This window comes from Drosophila erecta, unplaced genomic scaffold, assembly GCF_003286155.1.
Source record: "Drosophila erecta strain 14021-0224.00,06,07 unplaced genomic scaffold, DereRS2 tig00000055-arrow-pilon, whole genome shotgun sequence".
Lineage (NCBI taxonomy): Eukaryota > Metazoa > Arthropoda > Insecta > Diptera > Drosophilidae > Drosophila > Drosophila erecta.
The window spans coordinates 8,737,788-8,754,944 of NW_020825200.1; the positions used below are offsets into that span (position 1 = coordinate 8,737,788).

Here is a 17,157-nt window from a genome sequence, read left to right on the forward strand (position 1 = left end):
TGTGAGCAGAGTTTTGGTCCTGGTCCTCCTGCGGCTTTACGACGGTCATTAAAGCCCCTAAAAAAATAACGCGAAAAAAACGAGAATTGTAAATCATGAAAATGGTGGGTCGGATAGTCCAGCGTCCAGAGTTCAGAGCCCCGGGTTCCTGAGTTCCTGGGTTCCAGGATACATTTGTGAGTTTCGAGGGGCCGCGGCAAAGTCAAACCGCAATAAAGTTGACACGTCGTGCGCAGGATCGCAAATCCAGAGGTCCTGAGCTGCGGCATCGGTAATCGCCAGTCCTTCGCCACATAATGTACCCTGCTCTATGTATCTGTATCTGTATCTGCAACTGCATCTGTATCTGTATCTATCGCTATGTGGGCCGAGCGCTGTGTACCCAGGACATGCGCAGAGCGCAGGACCCGCCGGCTGCTGGCCACACCAGTGATTGCCTCAATCATTCTAGTTTCATTATCTGGCCAGCGGATTTATAGCCCTCCTGCCCCCAGCGCCGAGTGGCCCGAAAAGCTGCAGTAGCTTTGGCCAGCCGCAGCATCCATCAGGGCAATTGATTCGGGCTTCCCATTGATTGCCGCTTCCCATTTGGCTGGGCCGTTTACAGTGAACCCTGACCAATTGGCGACGCATTCGCCACACACAGCAGAGGCCACAGACCACCCCCAGTATGGAAATGTTGGGAATGTTGCGAGTGTTGGCTAAACACGAGTTTGATTGTCGCGATTATCAGTGCGTTAATACCCATGAAAATGGCAGAATGGCTCGAATGCGAGTCCGATAAACGGCGCATGGTCCGTTAATGGACAGCGTGCAAATTGGCAAATACCATGCCAATAAAGTATCTGGATCCGAATCCGAATCCGAATCCAAGTCACTGGGCCCATGACGCATACACACACATTGGATGTGTGTGCTGTGTGTGCGCGAAACGTGTGAAATTATTTCAGTGCTGGCATCATCATTTTACAAAGATGTTTATTCATCCGCTGGCTGATTGCAAAAGACCTCATCTATTGGCAGGGTCATAAAGCATTTCGACTTCGTTTAGCGCTCACAGCTCTCGACTGCCATTACCACGCGAATGGAAGTGGAGAGTCCAGCTCTGGGAATCTCTCTGGCTCTCTGCAGCTCGGCATGGGATTGGATAACACCCAGATCCATCTGAGATCCATCCAGCCTCAGATCTCGCCGTGTCCATAGCTGCGCCGTGTATCCGCTGGAGAGGCTCTTCGCCTCGCCCTCTGATGATCACTTTATATTCATTGACAGTTAGTGTGAAATTCGTAGCTCATAAATCGATGGAGAGCCCGAATTGCGGTCGTCTTGGCCACAAAAGCTGCCTTTTGTCGGCTCCGCAGCTGGAAAGCGGAGAGTTTGCGCCATAAACGTCCCATTCGAGGTGCTAATTCACTATTAAAGAAAATCAGAAACAGAAACAGAAACAGCAACAGAAACCCATCCTCGAGAGGCGAGTCGAAGGCAATCCCTAGTTCCTCGCTCACCACTCATCACGCCCCAATAAAACTTAATTTTGTTTGCACATCATATGGTATACTCGATGTATAGGGTATAGAGCTCTTAAATAATGCATTGTTTCGTGGGAGAACTTCGCATGAAGTGCCACTCATTCATGGCTGTGTATCCAAGTATCTGGGTATCTGGGCATCTGCGCATCTGGGCATCTTGTATCCACTGGATCCAGCATTGATTGCGCCCATAAACGTTGGAAACATGTCGGTTCGGCGGCGGAGACAATGCCGAATTAGAGGCGAATGCCTAATTGATAATAATATCGCATTTACTCCCTCGAAATCAGTAACTCTTTTATGCCGCCGGACGAGCGAGCAGCTGTGGATCCGATATCTGGCGATTCATCAGTGCCCATCTGCCCCTTTGGACAAACTAATCCGCTCGCCTGTTATTCCAGCAGCTAGTCGCATAATTTAGCAATAAAGAACTTGATGATTTCTGGATTTCAACAAGCCTAATCCCTAATCCCCACATGATTAATTATCAACCTGCGCCTGCCAGCCAACGTCAACCACCCAGCAATTGGATTCCCCCGCCGGCAATCCTGCCGAGATTTCCTGTTTGGCTATTTTTTAATTTACTGCATCCGAGCTTGCCGTATCTGCTGCGGAATTCCCCAGGGCAGCAACCGTGGCGCGTATCTTTATTATCAAATCATAAAATGCTGCCACTTGTGTGCTCGCATCCCCCAAGCGAAAACACGGAGTGAACTCCGCAAAACACCAGCAGCACGGAAGGAAAGGGGTGTGTGCCACTCCGACTCCAAGGATAACACTTCACGGACCATTTTTTATGCCCATTTGGCTCGGCTGGCAAGTGTCAAAACATGTTTTGATGCCCGGCGCTCAATTAGATATTAGACACAGCCGGGATCAGGGGTGACTGGCTGTATCAGCATCCGTGTATCTGTATCTACATCGAGTTCGAGCTCCTGGGTTCAACTGGGATTGGGCGACTCTGGTTTTTTAGCTGCGGGATTATGAGCAATTGACACCCCTTTACAGCCCGGCTGAGCAATTGAAACACATGTTTTGCACGGCAATTAAATAGGGATTTGATTCGAAAGGGACTCCAGCAGTCTGCCCCGCTCGTCCTTGCGATGATTTCTCAATTATGGCAATTGCCTGGCCGGCGGAGAAGAGAAAGCAAGCATGAGGCCAGGGACAACAAACAAACAGCTCAACGGGTGAGGTGACAATTAATTAGCCGAGCCCAATCCAATGCGAGGACACCGAAATTGATTCCATGGGCAATGCAACCTGACGCGTGGCAGGAAGTGGGCCCAACTGCTCGCCAAGGTCGCCGCCCAGCATGGTGGCTCTGCATTTCCAATAGTTCGATGGCTTGTGCCAATCCCCCGTGGATGTCGTTTCCCTTCCCTTCCCTTCCCTTGCCCTTGCCAGTGGCGAGTGCATCCGCATCGGGAACCCTTACTCCTGATTGTGGGTGGCCACTCCGAAGGACTCTCGATTCGATTTGCCACAGTTGCCACAGTTGCAGGAAGGTCACCAGCCAGCAGCGCTGAGCAGCTGTCCCGCCAGGTTTCTCCACAGCTAATCCAGAGAGCCAGGTCCATAAAAGCGACTCGGCCCAGGTATGTGTGTATATATATCTGTGGATATGCCTCACCCCCTACCAGGTAGTGCAAATGAACAGAGTGTCGTATAATTTTCAAGTTTTCGTGTATTTTCGCATTTACGAGTACGTTTGATTTTGCGCCTTAACTATGACTACAATTAGCTACTCTACAATCTGTACAATCTTCGGGAATAAATAGAAGTGGCTGACTAAGGCTAGTTTGTACAATCGTTGGGGGAGCAGGAGCAGGAGCTGGAGCAGGAGCAGGATCGGGATGTGGAGCGAGGGCTTACGCCTCAGTCTTGTAGGGCTTGAAGAGCTTCGGCTTGGGCTCCGCAATCACGGTCGTCGTGGGCGGCGGCGACATGTCGGAGGCGGGCCGCTTGGCACTGGGCATCAGGAGGCCGGGGGCGGGCAGCGGGCTGGTGGTGGTCAGCGGCGCATGGGCGGGAGCAGGAACTGAGGGAGCTGAGTGAGCCATTGGACTGCGGTCGAACACCTTGGCATGATCGGATCCCACTGGCGAGAGCGACAGCGTGGAGGAGTGCGGCGATGAGGACGACTGCAGGTCCAGCGGCGGCGTCTGCGTCTTGGGCACACCCACGCCCAGTCCCGTGTAGCAGGAGGCGGAGGGCAGGGCGCCCAGAAGGCCGGCGGCTCCGGCGGCGTACGACGATCCCGTGGCGCTGGAGCCCATCATGTGCGGATGGTGCATATGAGGGCCAGCGGGATGTGGCGGAGCCGGGCGGGCGGGGATGTGGTAGGGCGTGTAGCGGTACTGTCCGTAGGGCGAGGGATGGCCGGCATGTCCCGAGTGTCCGGGCATTTGCATCGTGGGCATCTGGGGCATGCCCATCGGGGGCATTCCGCTGGCCATCATCGGGTTGGTGGCCACGGCAGCGGCGGCGGCAGCAGCGGCGGCAGCGGCGGGGGCGTACGGCGGATAGGGCATGCCCACGCTGTTGGCGGCGGCCTGGAGAATGGAGGCGGCGAAGGCGGGATCGGAGTAGACGGCGGCGTAGGGCCAGGCGACGGCGATCCTCTGGCGCTTGTCCTTCATGCGTCGGTTCTGGAACCACACCTTGATCGTGCTCTCCGGCAGGTTCAGCTGGGCGGCCAGTTCGCAGCGACGCGGACGGGACACGTAGTTCTCCTTGTAGAACTCCTTCTCCAAGCGACCCAGCTGGTCGCGGGTGAAGGCGGTGCGGTAGCGACGGACCGACGGGTCGGCGGGTATCTCCGAGCCGCGGCTGCCGTTCAGCGAGTTGTCCGGACTGGATAGGCATTCTGTTTGGAGAGAGCAGAGGAGCGGGTGTAAGTCACTTGTCCCTCTTGCTGCGCTTTTCTGCATCAAACTTACCATTTGGCGAGGGTGGTGGCGTCTGCGGCTTGCCGTACTGGCTGGCCAAGAGGTCCACGACCAGGGGCTTCTGGTCCACGGGACTGGCGTCGTGGTGGGCATGGTGGCTCTCCATGTTGTAGGTTCGGTATCCGTGCATGTTTGGAATGCGTCTTCTGATTCAAAGTCGGTTTGTCGGCTGAGTAACGAGGCAGTTGTTCACTGTGCGGCGGTCACAGCTCGAGTGTGCTGCTCTCAGCCACCCCGCGCCCTTTTATACCGCTGCGCTCCGCAGGCAAATGGCCGCCGTCGCTGGGAGCGGCCAATCGCAGCGGCCGAGGCAGGTGCGAGCGGGACAGCCTGACAGCCTGACTGCCGGAGCGGTGCTAATCGTGCGCTGCTGGGCTGCTGGCTGCTGGGTGCTGAGCGGCGATAACGAGGCGGGACAAAGCGGAGGAGCGGAGGAGCAGCGGGATGGAGCAGCGCTCTCTGCTCGCCAGGAGCATGAGGAGGTCCTGGCCATGCTGGTGCCGAGAGTGCTGGAGAGAGAGAGCGCGCGCTGACTTGGATTTGGTATTCATAGCGGATGAGCGAATCTTTTGTCTCGCGCGCCCGCAGGCGGCTGCTCCGCAGGAGCGAGCGGGACGGGCGGGCCCCCTTAATAATGGGATTTTATCGGCTTCATCAAGAATGATATGGCATTATGCCGCTCAGTCGGGCGGGTGCTGCTTGTCGCCACTGCATCCCAGGGATTGCCAGTGTGTATCCCACTATGTATATGTGTGTACATATGTATTTATCGATCGCCTGCCAGCGAATTATTTGCGCTTTTATGAAGTCTTAATATTATGCCGCACGTTTAACAGCCCCACACTGTCGAGCTGGAATGGGCGGCAAGGTTTGGGGGCTTCATCCACCCCGGTGGCAGCGGGAGCCATAACCATTTGGGATCTGCTGTAGCGAGATAATGGCCGCCTTTTGCCGGGCAGAACGTGGAAAAGGGAAAATGGGATACGGGATATGGGGACCCAGTTGCCGGGACTTAATTTGAAAAGTTTTCGGTTTCGTTGGGCCAAACATTTATTATGATGATATAATCATGCCCAGCGGCAACTGTACCAGGCCAGTGGCCAGAGTGCCTCCACGGCTCTCCTGGGGCAGCGAACCTGCCACTTGCGCAAGCCAGGATGGGGATGGCTACCTGCTGCGGCTCAAACGGGTTAAGCTCGCGGATCAGGGCTAAGTCGGCGAAAATAAAAAAATAGAAATAACCCAGTTTGCTAGTCCGTTAATTGCGCTGCCTGGACTGCGCGCAGCTAATCCGTTCGACATCATTATTATGTGTTTTTATGACTTTCTAATGAAAAGGGCATGGGACTGCGATCGGGATGGGCACTGGGATTGGCTTTGGGATTGGGATTGGGATTGGGATTGGGTTCCAAGTCAAGCCCTTGGCTAATCCCAGCAAACAAACAAACAAACGCCCGCAGAAGATGGCGGTGGCGATGGCGACGGCGATGGAATGCCCTGACTTTGCAACCCGGTTTGGTTTCGCTTTCATTATGCGAACATAGTCAGGGTCCCTCGATTCCGTCTAAATCCGCCGAATTGGGCCGTGGAATGTGGAAAGTGGAAGGGCACAGCGTGTTACCAAACTGCGCCGATTGTTGCTGCAAGATGCTGCAATAAAGTCTAACTCGAAAGTGAAACGAGGACGAGGAAAGCGAAACCCTGCAACTGCAACTGCGACTGCGACTGCAATTGACTAATAATCTGGCTGATGGCAAACGGATTAACACGGCACACACAGCGAGAAACCATCACCGATCTGTCCCAGTTTCGTTTCATTGTTATGCAGTACCGGGTAACCGGGTAGGATGCCCTCGCTGCTCCGCGAGTTGGTTCAAATTATTGGGTTATATTGCGCCGCAATTTGCATTGGCATTAACTCGACCGGCCCATCCGCATCTACATCTACATCTACCTACATCTGCGACCTGGAAAAGGCCCACATGCAAGCCCTTCTCGCCCGGGAAAGGTACAATTTCGGGATTGAAACCCTCTACCCACAAGCAACAACCTTGCCTATTGTCCAGCTCCGCCGGCCTTTGTCTTTGACTCCGTCCGGAGAATGGACGTGGAACGACCGCTTGGGTTAAGTCGTCAAGCGAGGCTCTGCGGCAGCGACAGTAAATACCCTTTATGGCGATCGGGTGGGTTGGATTGGGTTGTGTTGGGTTGGGTTGGGTTGAGTCCGCTTGGTTAGGCGAAAGTGTCCGGCCGGCGGGAAGTACCTGCCTCTGCTCAGTCTCGTATTCCTATTCCTATTCCGATTCCGATCCCGATCCGCAAACACTTTCGCAGTCGTCCGGGCACTCGGGCAATACTGGGAATAGGGGAAGGCGAATCCCAAGCCGATTGTTGCCGCTTTATTGCACATTCTGCACTCACAAAGCGCCGATCTCGCTGATTATGCCCGTCATCATGGCAAGTAAATGGCAAACACACTGGCCGGATTGTCCGCGCAATAGAAATGCGAATCCGTCGGAGATTCGCAAAACGATGAGGGAAGGGCCGGGAGTGGCAAAGGCGGGAGGCAGTGCAAAAATTGGCAATAAAACGGCGAAAACGAGGGAATTATGCTTGATGATTGAGTAATTTCTGCCATAAAACAATTACAGCAAAAAGACCGAGAATTTATGATGATTGCGCGGACGGAATCGACGGGTTGAGTAAGTGATTCAGCCCGAAATCCTCGAGGAGCCATTCTTGGGAAGACTGCCAACTCAGGATTGCCCAGTTTTTTAAATTAAAGTTATTAGTTGATTTGTTTGGCAATCTATTTTGGAAAGCACTGGTACATTCCCAAAAATATACGCATATTTTATGTTCTTTTGAATAATTGCTGAACTGATCTTTTGACTTGCCAAATTAGTAGAGCATTTGTTTCATTTCGAGGATAAAAGGCAACATATTTGATAAGGTCTTTGATATTTCTTGTCCATATATACATAACTGAATATCAAAAATCTTGTTATATAGCACGGCTTTTTAACTCCGCCTCACTTTTCCAAGAGTTTGCCACTCTCCATGCGAAGAGACCATCCCATTTGATGAGGAGGTATTAGAGCACATCATCCCTCGAATAAATGTGGTGGTTTCCATCCGCCACTTAAGCAGAACTGCGCACCCCGCACTCAAATGGCCATAAAATGCCTGGGGATGTATGGCAACATAAGTGATTTCATTTTCTAGCAACATCATAAAAAAGTGCTTCGGCTTAGAGAACACTTTTCAGACAATCGACAAATTAGCTGCATTTAGCAGTGAGAAAATAAAAAAGCAGAATGAAGCTTTGGCATACTACTACAGCATTTCATCTCCAAGAGCAGCGATTTTTATGGCACAACCTATTCACTTTTCCCGAGGGAAGGCATCGACATCGACCCAATCGACATCTACCCAATCGACCCAATGAAATTTCCAATAATTGCCGGAGACAAAACAAACTGGCATATCTTAGCCGTAGTTGGGAACGAACTCATAAAAATGTGAATGCCATCTACTTTCCAGAGACGAACACAAACGGGTCTTAAAAACGAGAGCAGTGCGCGTTATGGACACCATTACAGGTATGCCAGTAGAGTCCTAGAGCTAGCCTTGTGCGTGTTTTTCCAGGAGCCCAATGAAAGTCCGTGAAGAATTAAAAAATTAGAGCAGTTCGCTGGGTTCGGGGAACAGAACTGGCGCAGCGAAAAAAGCGCACAATGGGAACAAAAAACGTGATCTACTTTCTTAATACGGCCGACAAGGATCGCCGCTGAGGTCCTCGCGGCAGGACACTCGCGTTCCGCGAACCGGATCGGCGACCCATAAAAATCTGCATATACCATAATTCCGTACAGATTTCTTTGAGCGGCACAAAGGAGCTGGGAAATGTGGAAAAATGACGAAATAATGGAAACGGGGCCATAAACCGTAAAGAGAGCAAACGGGCACAAAAATCAGCGGACGCGAAACAAAAAACTGATCTAGTTTTCTAATGCAGCGAGGTCGCTCTCGATTTCGAGGATCCTTGTGTCCTCGTCGTCGCTTTTACAGCTCTTATCCTGCGGTTCCGCCGAAGGTGCACCAATAAAAAGGCGCGTCCGCTTTGCTAGTTTCCAGTTCCTGGTCCTACCTAGTTTTTTCTTTCGGCCCAATTTTTAGTGGAAATTCGAGCGTGCAATAAACGCACGCAAGTCCTTCCGCATGTCCGCATGTCCGCATGTCCTGCTGCCCGGACAACGACTAACTGCCGTAATTAGGAGGTTTGTAGGGCAGGCATCGCGGGATTCGAGGGCCGCGAGGTAGGCCCGGAAAAAGTGACAATGGAAAAAACTCATAAAAAGAGCAACAAAGTGGCCCAGAAAGAAAAAAATTGGCTCGCTTTTTGTCGAAACAAAAAGAGGCCACAAAAAGCGTCCACGAGCCGACTGTCCGCTCCTCACAATCGCCCAAATAATTAGGTGAGCGGTTGTCCGCTCTTTGTGCTGCCCGATGATTAGCGGTTTCTTTTTTAGGATCGTCTTTTTGGACGGCAGGGACTTTTGGGCCAAGTACCCCGGCAAACCATCAATGAGGGCAGTGGCGGAATCTCGAAGCAGAAACAGAAGATCAGGGCATAGATTAGGGCATCCATTTTTTAACCTGACGTAGATAATTCTAATTCATTTGATGTTATTACCCTGCAACATTATCAGCTGGAATAATTGCAAAAGGATAGCAAGCCGTCTTGATAAAGGAGCATAATCATATACCATCATGTGTAATACTTTGATCCTACGAGTATTTGCAATTTGGGCTCGTTGGTACTCATACTATGTTGCATCCTAAAACCGAACCGAAACTGCCATGAGTTATATCGCAGTAGTTACACTTAATAATTCACAAGTAAGAGCATTGCAATGTTAAGGCGACCCATGGAGGGGCCTTTTTTAGAGCCATGTAAACCATTTGATAGATGCAAATTGAGGCATCTGCGACGGAGTCGCCACGGGTGGCCAAATCAATCGGACACGTTTACTATAAATACAGCGCATTGCGGTCTCCGGGGCAATTCACTCGGAGCTGTGACCAATTCCGATATGGATTCGGATTCGGGCGAAGGAGCCGAGGAGCAGCAGGAGCTCGGGGTCAGATTCGCCAACAAACGCCGCTGGAAAGCCGCAGAGTGCAGGGCCAGAGGTCGCAGGAGGGGGCAGCGGAACAGGACTCAAGACGCAGTTCAGCGAGAGAGCAGTAGCAGTAGTCCACCGCACTGACGAATCACATCAAAGTGGAACACTGGACACACTGAGTTCAGGACCCGGCCTCAGGGTCAGGCATCCTGCTAACAGACATGTCAAATCACGGGAAAACAACGACGACAGGACACAGTGCCGCCAAAGGAGCAAGGGAACCAGGAGACGACCGACAGAGTCAGAGGAAGAGGGAAGATGGAAGATGAAAGATGGAAGATGGAAGAAGGTCCTGCTAAACAGCATCGACTCACCGCAGCAAATTCGCGCTGACTGTGCGAGAACAGCGGGGCACACCATAATATTTTGGTTGCTCGAGGAATTCTTCGGCTGGAGAACGAAGGAGGCAGCGACTTTCGGTGGAATTCCTCGCAGCCAGGACCTTTATTGATGGGCAATTAGCCACGGTGAGTGGCGGTTTCGAGTGAGCTGCAGGACTCTGGCTACTCCGGCCCCGAATGGGACCCTACTCGCTTTGGATTCGCTCGGCAGGAGCAAACCCACAGTTTCAGTGGCGGCGTCGAGATATCTTCCTGTGTTTCCATTCCCATTCCCATTCCCTTTCCCATTCCCCTATGTCATCGCATGTTTCTGTAAATTTGAGTAAATTAAGTCGTTCCGGTTGTGCCCGTTTCTAGGTGGTACTTCTGTAGCAATTTTATTTGTATCGTAGGTGTTGTATTTGTCAACATTTGGACTCTACGACTCGGAAATCTGCACCCTGCACCCTGAACTCTGGACTCTGGCCCGTCAGGCAGTGGCAGCGGATTAGCCGATTTGTGGGCACGGATTCGAAATGCCTACTGCAGCACTAATTGGGCCGCTCTCTGTGCGAAGGGATGCGGATGCAGGATGGACGGATGGACGGATGGATGGCTGGTGGGAGGTGCAGTGGGTGTTCTAAGGATGCGTTTATCTGCGCTGAGGATGTGCTAATTTTTTACTCAGCAGACCTGGCTGAGACAGAAAGTGAGCACTGAGTGCGCAGGTTGGGGGTGAATTGAATCATCGTTGAATGGCTGCAGATACCAACCGGTGAGGGGCTTTTACTATTCATCTTAAAAGATAGTTACCTAAACAATTGGAGGTGGTAAATAGCTACAAAATTGCTCTCAACTTTTCTACGTAGACAAAACAAGATTATGCAATATAATTTATAAATTGTGTAAGAGGCAGTTCTTTTTAAAGTCCCTTGTGATTAATTTTATACGCATGTCAGATACAAGTTAGCCCACATGTATCTACATTTGTGTATGCCAGTGTCAAGTAGAAAATATGTAAGTAACGTAGCTCAAAACGTGTATCAAAAGTATGCTACACTTATTCAATACGTAAGCCGCTTTCCTAGACGTAGGCTCAAATCAGCGGGCCCCTGTCAGCCAGCCAACATGAGCGCCTTACGCAGATCTGGCAACATTAAATTTGAAATGAATTTCGATTATTTAGAAAACCTTTATTAAAAACATAAACACACATTTAATATGGCGCCTGCTTGCGTGACTTCTTCTCCTTCCTGACCTTCAGTTTTTCACTGCTAACCGCCGTCCCACTTGCGTCCTGTGTCCAAACCGTAACAATGCCGGACTCACCGCCCGTAAAAAGCAAACCTCTCTTCGCATCGAAAATGCTGTCTCTGACGATCTGTTTGTTTCCCTGAAAGTTGGCCAATGGCTGGAGGCTGTTCTTGGAGGTGATGCTAACGGAGCGCAGGATCTCGCTGAAAGGAGATTATTCAGTTGGTTGCGTGCTAGGCAAAAACCAGGTAAACAAGTTAAGAACTAACCCCTTGTTGAAGTTCGTGCCCGCCAGCAGAAAGACTCCTCCGTCTTCCTGGTTGTGGGCGTTTATCAAGTTGAAGTTCGCCGCTTTCTTTCTCCTTATAGCCGCCGTGACGTCCGGCCGCGCGAAGGATGTCACCTCGTCGCCCTCCTCGCACTCGTAGCTCTTGAAATCGCCGGTGGTCGTGACGCAGGATACGATGTCCTTGTCGTAGACGTTCTTGTGCCAGGCCAAACGGGCCACACTGCTCTCCGTGTTGAAGGTATTAAGCAGTGCTTCATCCTCGTCCGGCTGCTTCACATCGAACACATTCACCAGCCCGTCCACACCACCTGTGGCCAGAAGGTCCGGATTCTGGCCATGGAACCGCACCGAGGTGATATCGTCCTCGTGGCTGTCGAAGTAGACGCCCATCTGCTGGCGCTGCCGAACATCGAAGAACACCAGGAAGGCGTTGCTGTGAAACTGTTCAGTGCCGCAGCAAATGATGCGGCCGTTGGCGTTCCTGTCGAAGCACGCTAGCGACTTGGGCACCGGAGGCACATCCGGGTGCTGCGTGTACTTGAACCTGGCCTGTTCGCCCCTTAGCCGCAGATCGTAGAGGCGCACGTAGCCATCGGTGGTGCCCACCAGGATGTTGTGTGGTCCCTCGTCCAGGAAGCGGACGCCACAGATGCTAACGCGATGCGCTGACTCTGTGGGCGGCAGGTAGCTAAAGTTCTCCAGTTTACCAGCGCCTGCATCCAAATTGTAGATGTGCACCGCTGAATTGGACAGGCCGGCGGCAATGCGCGAGAATTCCTGATCCGCTGCCAAGCTAAGTACATATTCACGCTGCAGGGACACGCTGACTTCGTCCTGCGGCTGGTACTTCAGCTGGAATTCGGCGGCAAGATCCTGTGCACTGCAAGTGTCCTCGTCGCCGATGTCTTCCTCGTCCTCCGAGTCGGGCAGCTCCTCTTTCGCGGCTTCTGCAAGATGCAAGCATTTATCAGGCTGTCCTGGCAGGCTTACAAGCTTATAAAACCTTCGCAATACTTGTTAAAATCGCTCATTTTTGTTTATTTGCCGCACGTGCAGTAAATGACGACAGCGATGGCAGTTTAGCTACACTCAAGCTAGCCAGACCTCGGCTGAAGGCGCGATAAGTTAATGGAGAAGTTGAAACGGCAAAGGTGCGCTAAAAATGCTTTAGCGCCCTTTCTTTTACGATGTATTCGACTTCTTTTATTTATTTGTGACTACTTTAAGAACTTAATAATAATACTGTGTTTTTAAGCCAAGTCACAAACCATTCCCAGAGATGCTTCTTCTTGGCTATACCCACATTACCATTCACAGTGAAACGCCTTCAGACCAAGGCGCGCATTTATGCTCGTTTTAAATAAATTAATAGTATATTCCCACAAATAGCTCGTTTAAAAAGTTTATGGTCCATTACCATTTAGGTACGAACATTTGGTGAAAACAATTCCATTTTTAGTAAATAGCAGCTGTTCCCTTCAGATAAATAAATAGGCATTTCTTGTTTTCGTTTAATATCGATCTGTAGTTTTATTCTTTATACAAAAATTAATTTCACAAGAAGCCATTCCGAATACGACCTACATACATATGCTGCTGCCATAAGTCAGTTGCCTAAATATTCTTTCGGTTTGGAGTTGGATTCGCGTGTTCGTTGAGGTTTCTTGATTGCCTGACTGTCTGTATCTCTTTCTGTGTTCTATATGGTCATATAAATATACATATATTTATATACATATTTATATAGGTTCTGCCATTTTATATTTAACAAAGGACTCTTATTCCTGCGCAGCATCTCTAACAAGAAGAACTCTTCAACAAGCAACTATGTATTCAATAATTAGATTAATTATATGCGGGCTACATTATAGATCCTATTCACATGAAGTCGTCATAGTCTTCGGTGAAGTCATTTCCGTACTTTTGGTAACCGTCAATGTCCTGTGAAAGAGTATATTTAATAGGTTCATTCACGAGCAGCGATCGAACGGCGACTGAAACACTCACGTCGTTTTCGGTGCGAAGAGTGACCTTGCCCTTGCCCTTTCCGGCGGGCTTCTTGGCATTGGCCTTTTCCAGCTTCAGCTTTTCCGAGTGCAAGATTTCCACGTTCATCTTGACCTTTTTGATGTCAGCGGCGCTCACTAGATAAGGTGCAAAATCAAATCAGATAACACGCCTTTCGGTGTCAGCTAGCTTATCACTCACGATTCACGCATAGACTGCGCACCAGATCCTCAACGAACTGCGGGAAGTGCTCCGACTCGCGGAACTGGGCCACCTTCCAGCTGAGCGTTGCGCCAAACTCCTTGAACTCCTCCTTGCTCTCTGGGTTGAAGGCGTCTAGGCCGCCGCACGTACTCGTCACGCCGAACGCCTCCTGGGCATGCTTGAGATCAGAGGCCTCCTGGATTTTTTGCAAACGCAGCTTCTCAGCCAACTTCTCTGCAGGCGATAGACTGGCCACACGTTGTGCCTCCGCTTCCTCCTCCAGGCGCTGTGAAGAAGTAAGTGATGATAATATAGTGGGGGATTGAGAACCCCTTTTGAGCTTTATCAGCCTACCGCCTGCTGTTCCAGTTTGGCTTTTAGCGCCTTATTTGGCTTCGGTTTGGCTGGGGCTTCTGTTTTCGTGGGCTTTTCCTCGTCCTTTTTCTCCTCCTCGTCCTCCCAGCTGTCCTGTGGGCAGTTAACAAAGAATGGATTCGATCAGTCTGCTGCAAAAATGCACACGTGTACAGCGAAACGAAAGTGAAACCAGAGTGCACGAAAACAAGTTTTTGGGCCCTGGCATTTGTTGTTGGGCTGGCACTTGAGTAGTTGGTTTTGAATACTGATTGGCACTGCTTTCGGTCTCACTTGGATTTCGTTGGTCGCACCTTGATGTCCTCATCCTCGTCCTCGCCCTCCCACTTGTTTACGCTGGCGGCAGCCGTCGGCCGTATGACCACCTCACTGTCTGCTGCGGATTCTGCCCGATGACAGGATCAGTCCCAGGAACATAGTGAGTAACAAGAGTTTCAAACGGTTAGTTGGCACAGGGGCTAAAAATACTCATCAAGGCTGGTTGCATGGCACTCCAACAGCAACAACAACAACAGCGACGGCGACCACGTTTATTGTCCGTCGCAGATGACGCACCGTACACGCTGCCGCCCACGCCAATCGAAACTTACCCCAATCGTCAGCCATATTTCTAGTGTCCTATATGCTTGCGAGGCTTGTGCTTTTGGATGGGTTTGCCCTGGGATAGACTTGGTTCCAGCCTCGGCAGCGATTTCGGGAATTTTCCAAATCCAAATTTCTGTAGATCTGTAGTGTGACCAAGGCGCGACTGGCGGAAAGAAGGCGCATGCAAAGTCGCCTTCGAATTTACGTAGTGGGGACGATGTGTTATCGAGCTGTCGGCACTTTTACATTTAACTCCCTACATTCCGGAACCCATTTTTTCTCCTTCGTAAAAAAAATTAAGTTTTTTTTCTTTATTTTTCTCTTCAAATGATTACACAAATGTGTTAAGTCAACTTAACCAAAGCGCATGGTAGAAGATATTTTTCAGAAAAATCTCTTACTCATTGAGTAATAATATATTGAGTAATATACATACTTATGTTTATATATGTGCATATACATACATAAATGACAAAAAAAAAGTTTCTGACGCTGACAAATCGCAATTATCACAAATGCAAACTTATATGTGTAATTAATGGAATTATAATTAGAGTTGGTCTAAGTAAGATTTTAGCGTTTTAGCAATAAGGGGATCATGTCAAAAGTTTGGAGTTCTCAACGGCTACATAATTTTACAACATATCTACATATGTTTACATAAAGCTTTTTTTCCATATATTCATCATATTCCATTTTATCCACCAAATATATGAAGAGGTTTTTGTGTAAACCGCTGGCCCACATCCATAACTAGAGGCATCCCCTCCGTAGGAAGTTATTCCGGCTAGGTAATAAAATTGATGATCGGCCCTTCCCACTGAGGCCATCAGCGGTCCACCGGAATCGCCTCGTCCGGTGTCGGTACCATCCCGTCCCATGGCACATATCTGGATGTCCCTATCCACTCGCAGGGTGGGAAACTGTGTTAGGCAATTTTCCGGACTCATACCTCTGATGGTGCCGTGCAGCAATACGGAGCTGTACTGCTGTCTACTCGAATCGCCCCAGCCGGCAATTTCCAAGGTGTGGTTTTCGAAGGAGGAGCGTGCTATTTCAAAGTCGGGTCTAATGCAAATGGGTTTGATTCCCGCGGTGTATCTGAAAGAGAAGCCGTGGCTAGGAAATGTGGGGACCCCAAACAGCCAGCCCATAGAGCACACTGCCAACACTACTTACATCACAGGTCTTGCGAGGCGCAACAGAGCAATATCGTTGTAGTGCCTTCCATCTCTCGTGTGGTACTGTTTGTGCACGATGGCCAGACTCACATCGATGTCCACGTGCGGTTTAGCGCATTTCTTCTTTAGCAGCCAGATGCAGTCGGGATTGGTCTCGAGGTTGTGCTCGCCAAGGCGCACACCTATCTCAGTGAACCTGGTCACGGTCAAACAATGGGCTGCCGTGAGGACATATCTGTTGGTGATCAAGGAGCCCGCACACCGAGGAGACGTAGTCCAAGGGCGGGCGATGTCGCGCTTGTAGAGCAGCAGGGCAGTCCAGGGAAACTGGTTGAGCTGTGCATCCTTGCCACCCACAATGTAAAATATAGGAGGACTCTGTCCGCAGACACTGCTATCTGGTAGATCCTTCGGACAGCAGACGTGCACATTGTACACTAGCTCACGAGCAGAATTAAGCATGCCGCATTTTACGTTGAGAAGTGTTGAATTCGTATAGTTTATCTCTTTCATGAGATTTATAAGGGCCATAAGAGGTTGGCATGTGTTCAGTGGGACGCACACTTCGTCCAATGGGCAATTCCTAAAATTTCCTAAGGGTTACAAAATTTACCAGTTAATGAGAATAACCAGAATGGCGCAAAATATAACTTTTTAAAACTTTCTGCTTCTTTCCCTTGTTGTAACAAGTAACAAGTTTATGTTACATACTATGAGTATCGAAATCAATCGAATTTTTTAGACTCCATCAATAAAACACAATGCAGATCTCATTATTATTGCTATTAAAACGTCGAGAAATCCTGAATCGTCAAAGGACGATTTTTTAAGCACTGGCACTGGTCTGTGGTAATTTGAAATTTCCTTGCCACTATTTACCAATATTTCTAGAATGCACCAAGAAAATCGCCTGGAGTAGAAGTGCGAAATAAAACGGGATCAAGACCATCTTGGTATGTCGAAGCTTAAACGAAGACTGAATTCAAAAACGAGTTGGTCTTAAAAGTAAGCTTATCCGGATTGCTAAAATGATTCACTCTATGGGAAAATTGGGTCTCCACGAGCATGGACCAAGTATGAATGAATTTTAATGCCATATCTAAAACATCACAATTCGACAGTGATACAGCATTTATACCCTTTATGTAAAAGTTAGAAGAACACGTCCGTATGAATGTCGAGATCTCTGGGACTCCGGAAGAGCTAGAACACCTATCACCCTGAACACCTATTACGCAAATGCCTTCAGGGGCCAGGCAAGGATTAAATCCGA

At 49.8% G+C, this 17,157-nt stretch overlaps 4 protein-coding genes across 4 annotated transcripts; all 4 read right to left on the reverse strand.

The window, feature by feature from the left end:
- Positions 1-3,222: 3,222 nt before the first annotated feature.
- On the reverse strand, positions 3,223-4,700 carry LOC6541346 (segmentation protein even-skipped). Its single transcript, XM_001969080.3, has 2 exons — positions 4,472-4,700; positions 3,223-4,398 (listed from the first exon to the last, which is right to left on the reverse strand). The coding sequence occupies exons 1-2, from the start codon at positions 4,608-4,610 to the stop codon at positions 3,401-3,403; spliced, it is 1,137 nt and encodes a 378-aa protein (XP_001969116.1). The 5' UTR covers positions 4,611-4,700; the 3' UTR covers positions 3,223-3,400.
- Positions 4,701-11,167: 6,467 nt separating this feature from the next.
- Positions 11,168-12,807, reverse strand: LOC6541941 (WD repeat-containing protein 89). The gene is made up of 3 exons (XM_001969082.3): positions 12,536-12,807; positions 11,513-12,479; positions 11,168-11,446 (listed from the first exon to the last, which is right to left on the reverse strand). Exons 1-3 carry the CDS (start codon positions 12,561-12,563, stop codon positions 11,206-11,208), a joined length of 1,236 nt encoding a protein of 411 aa, XP_001969118.1. The 5' UTR covers positions 12,564-12,807; the 3' UTR covers positions 11,168-11,205.
- A 229-nt stretch (positions 12,808-13,036) lies between these two features.
- On the reverse strand, positions 13,037-14,959 carry LOC6541940 (eukaryotic translation initiation factor 3 subunit J). Its single transcript, XM_001969083.3, has 6 exons — positions 14,709-14,959; positions 14,412-14,503; positions 14,098-14,211; positions 13,741-14,029; positions 13,540-13,676; positions 13,037-13,473 (listed from the first exon to the last, which is right to left on the reverse strand). The coding sequence occupies exons 1-6, from the start codon at positions 14,722-14,724 to the stop codon at positions 13,411-13,413; spliced, it is 711 nt and encodes a 236-aa protein (XP_001969119.1). The 5' UTR covers positions 14,725-14,959; the 3' UTR covers positions 13,037-13,410.
- A 400-nt stretch (positions 14,960-15,359) lies between these two features.
- On the reverse strand, positions 15,360-16,415 carry LOC6542586 (spaetzle-processing enzyme). Its single transcript, XM_001969084.2, has 2 exons — positions 15,883-16,415; positions 15,360-15,804 (listed from the first exon to the last, which is right to left on the reverse strand). Exons 1-2 carry the CDS (start codon positions 16,413-16,415, stop codon positions 15,360-15,362), a joined length of 978 nt encoding a protein of 325 aa, XP_001969120.2.
- Between the last annotated feature and the right edge of the window lie 742 nt (positions 16,416-17,157).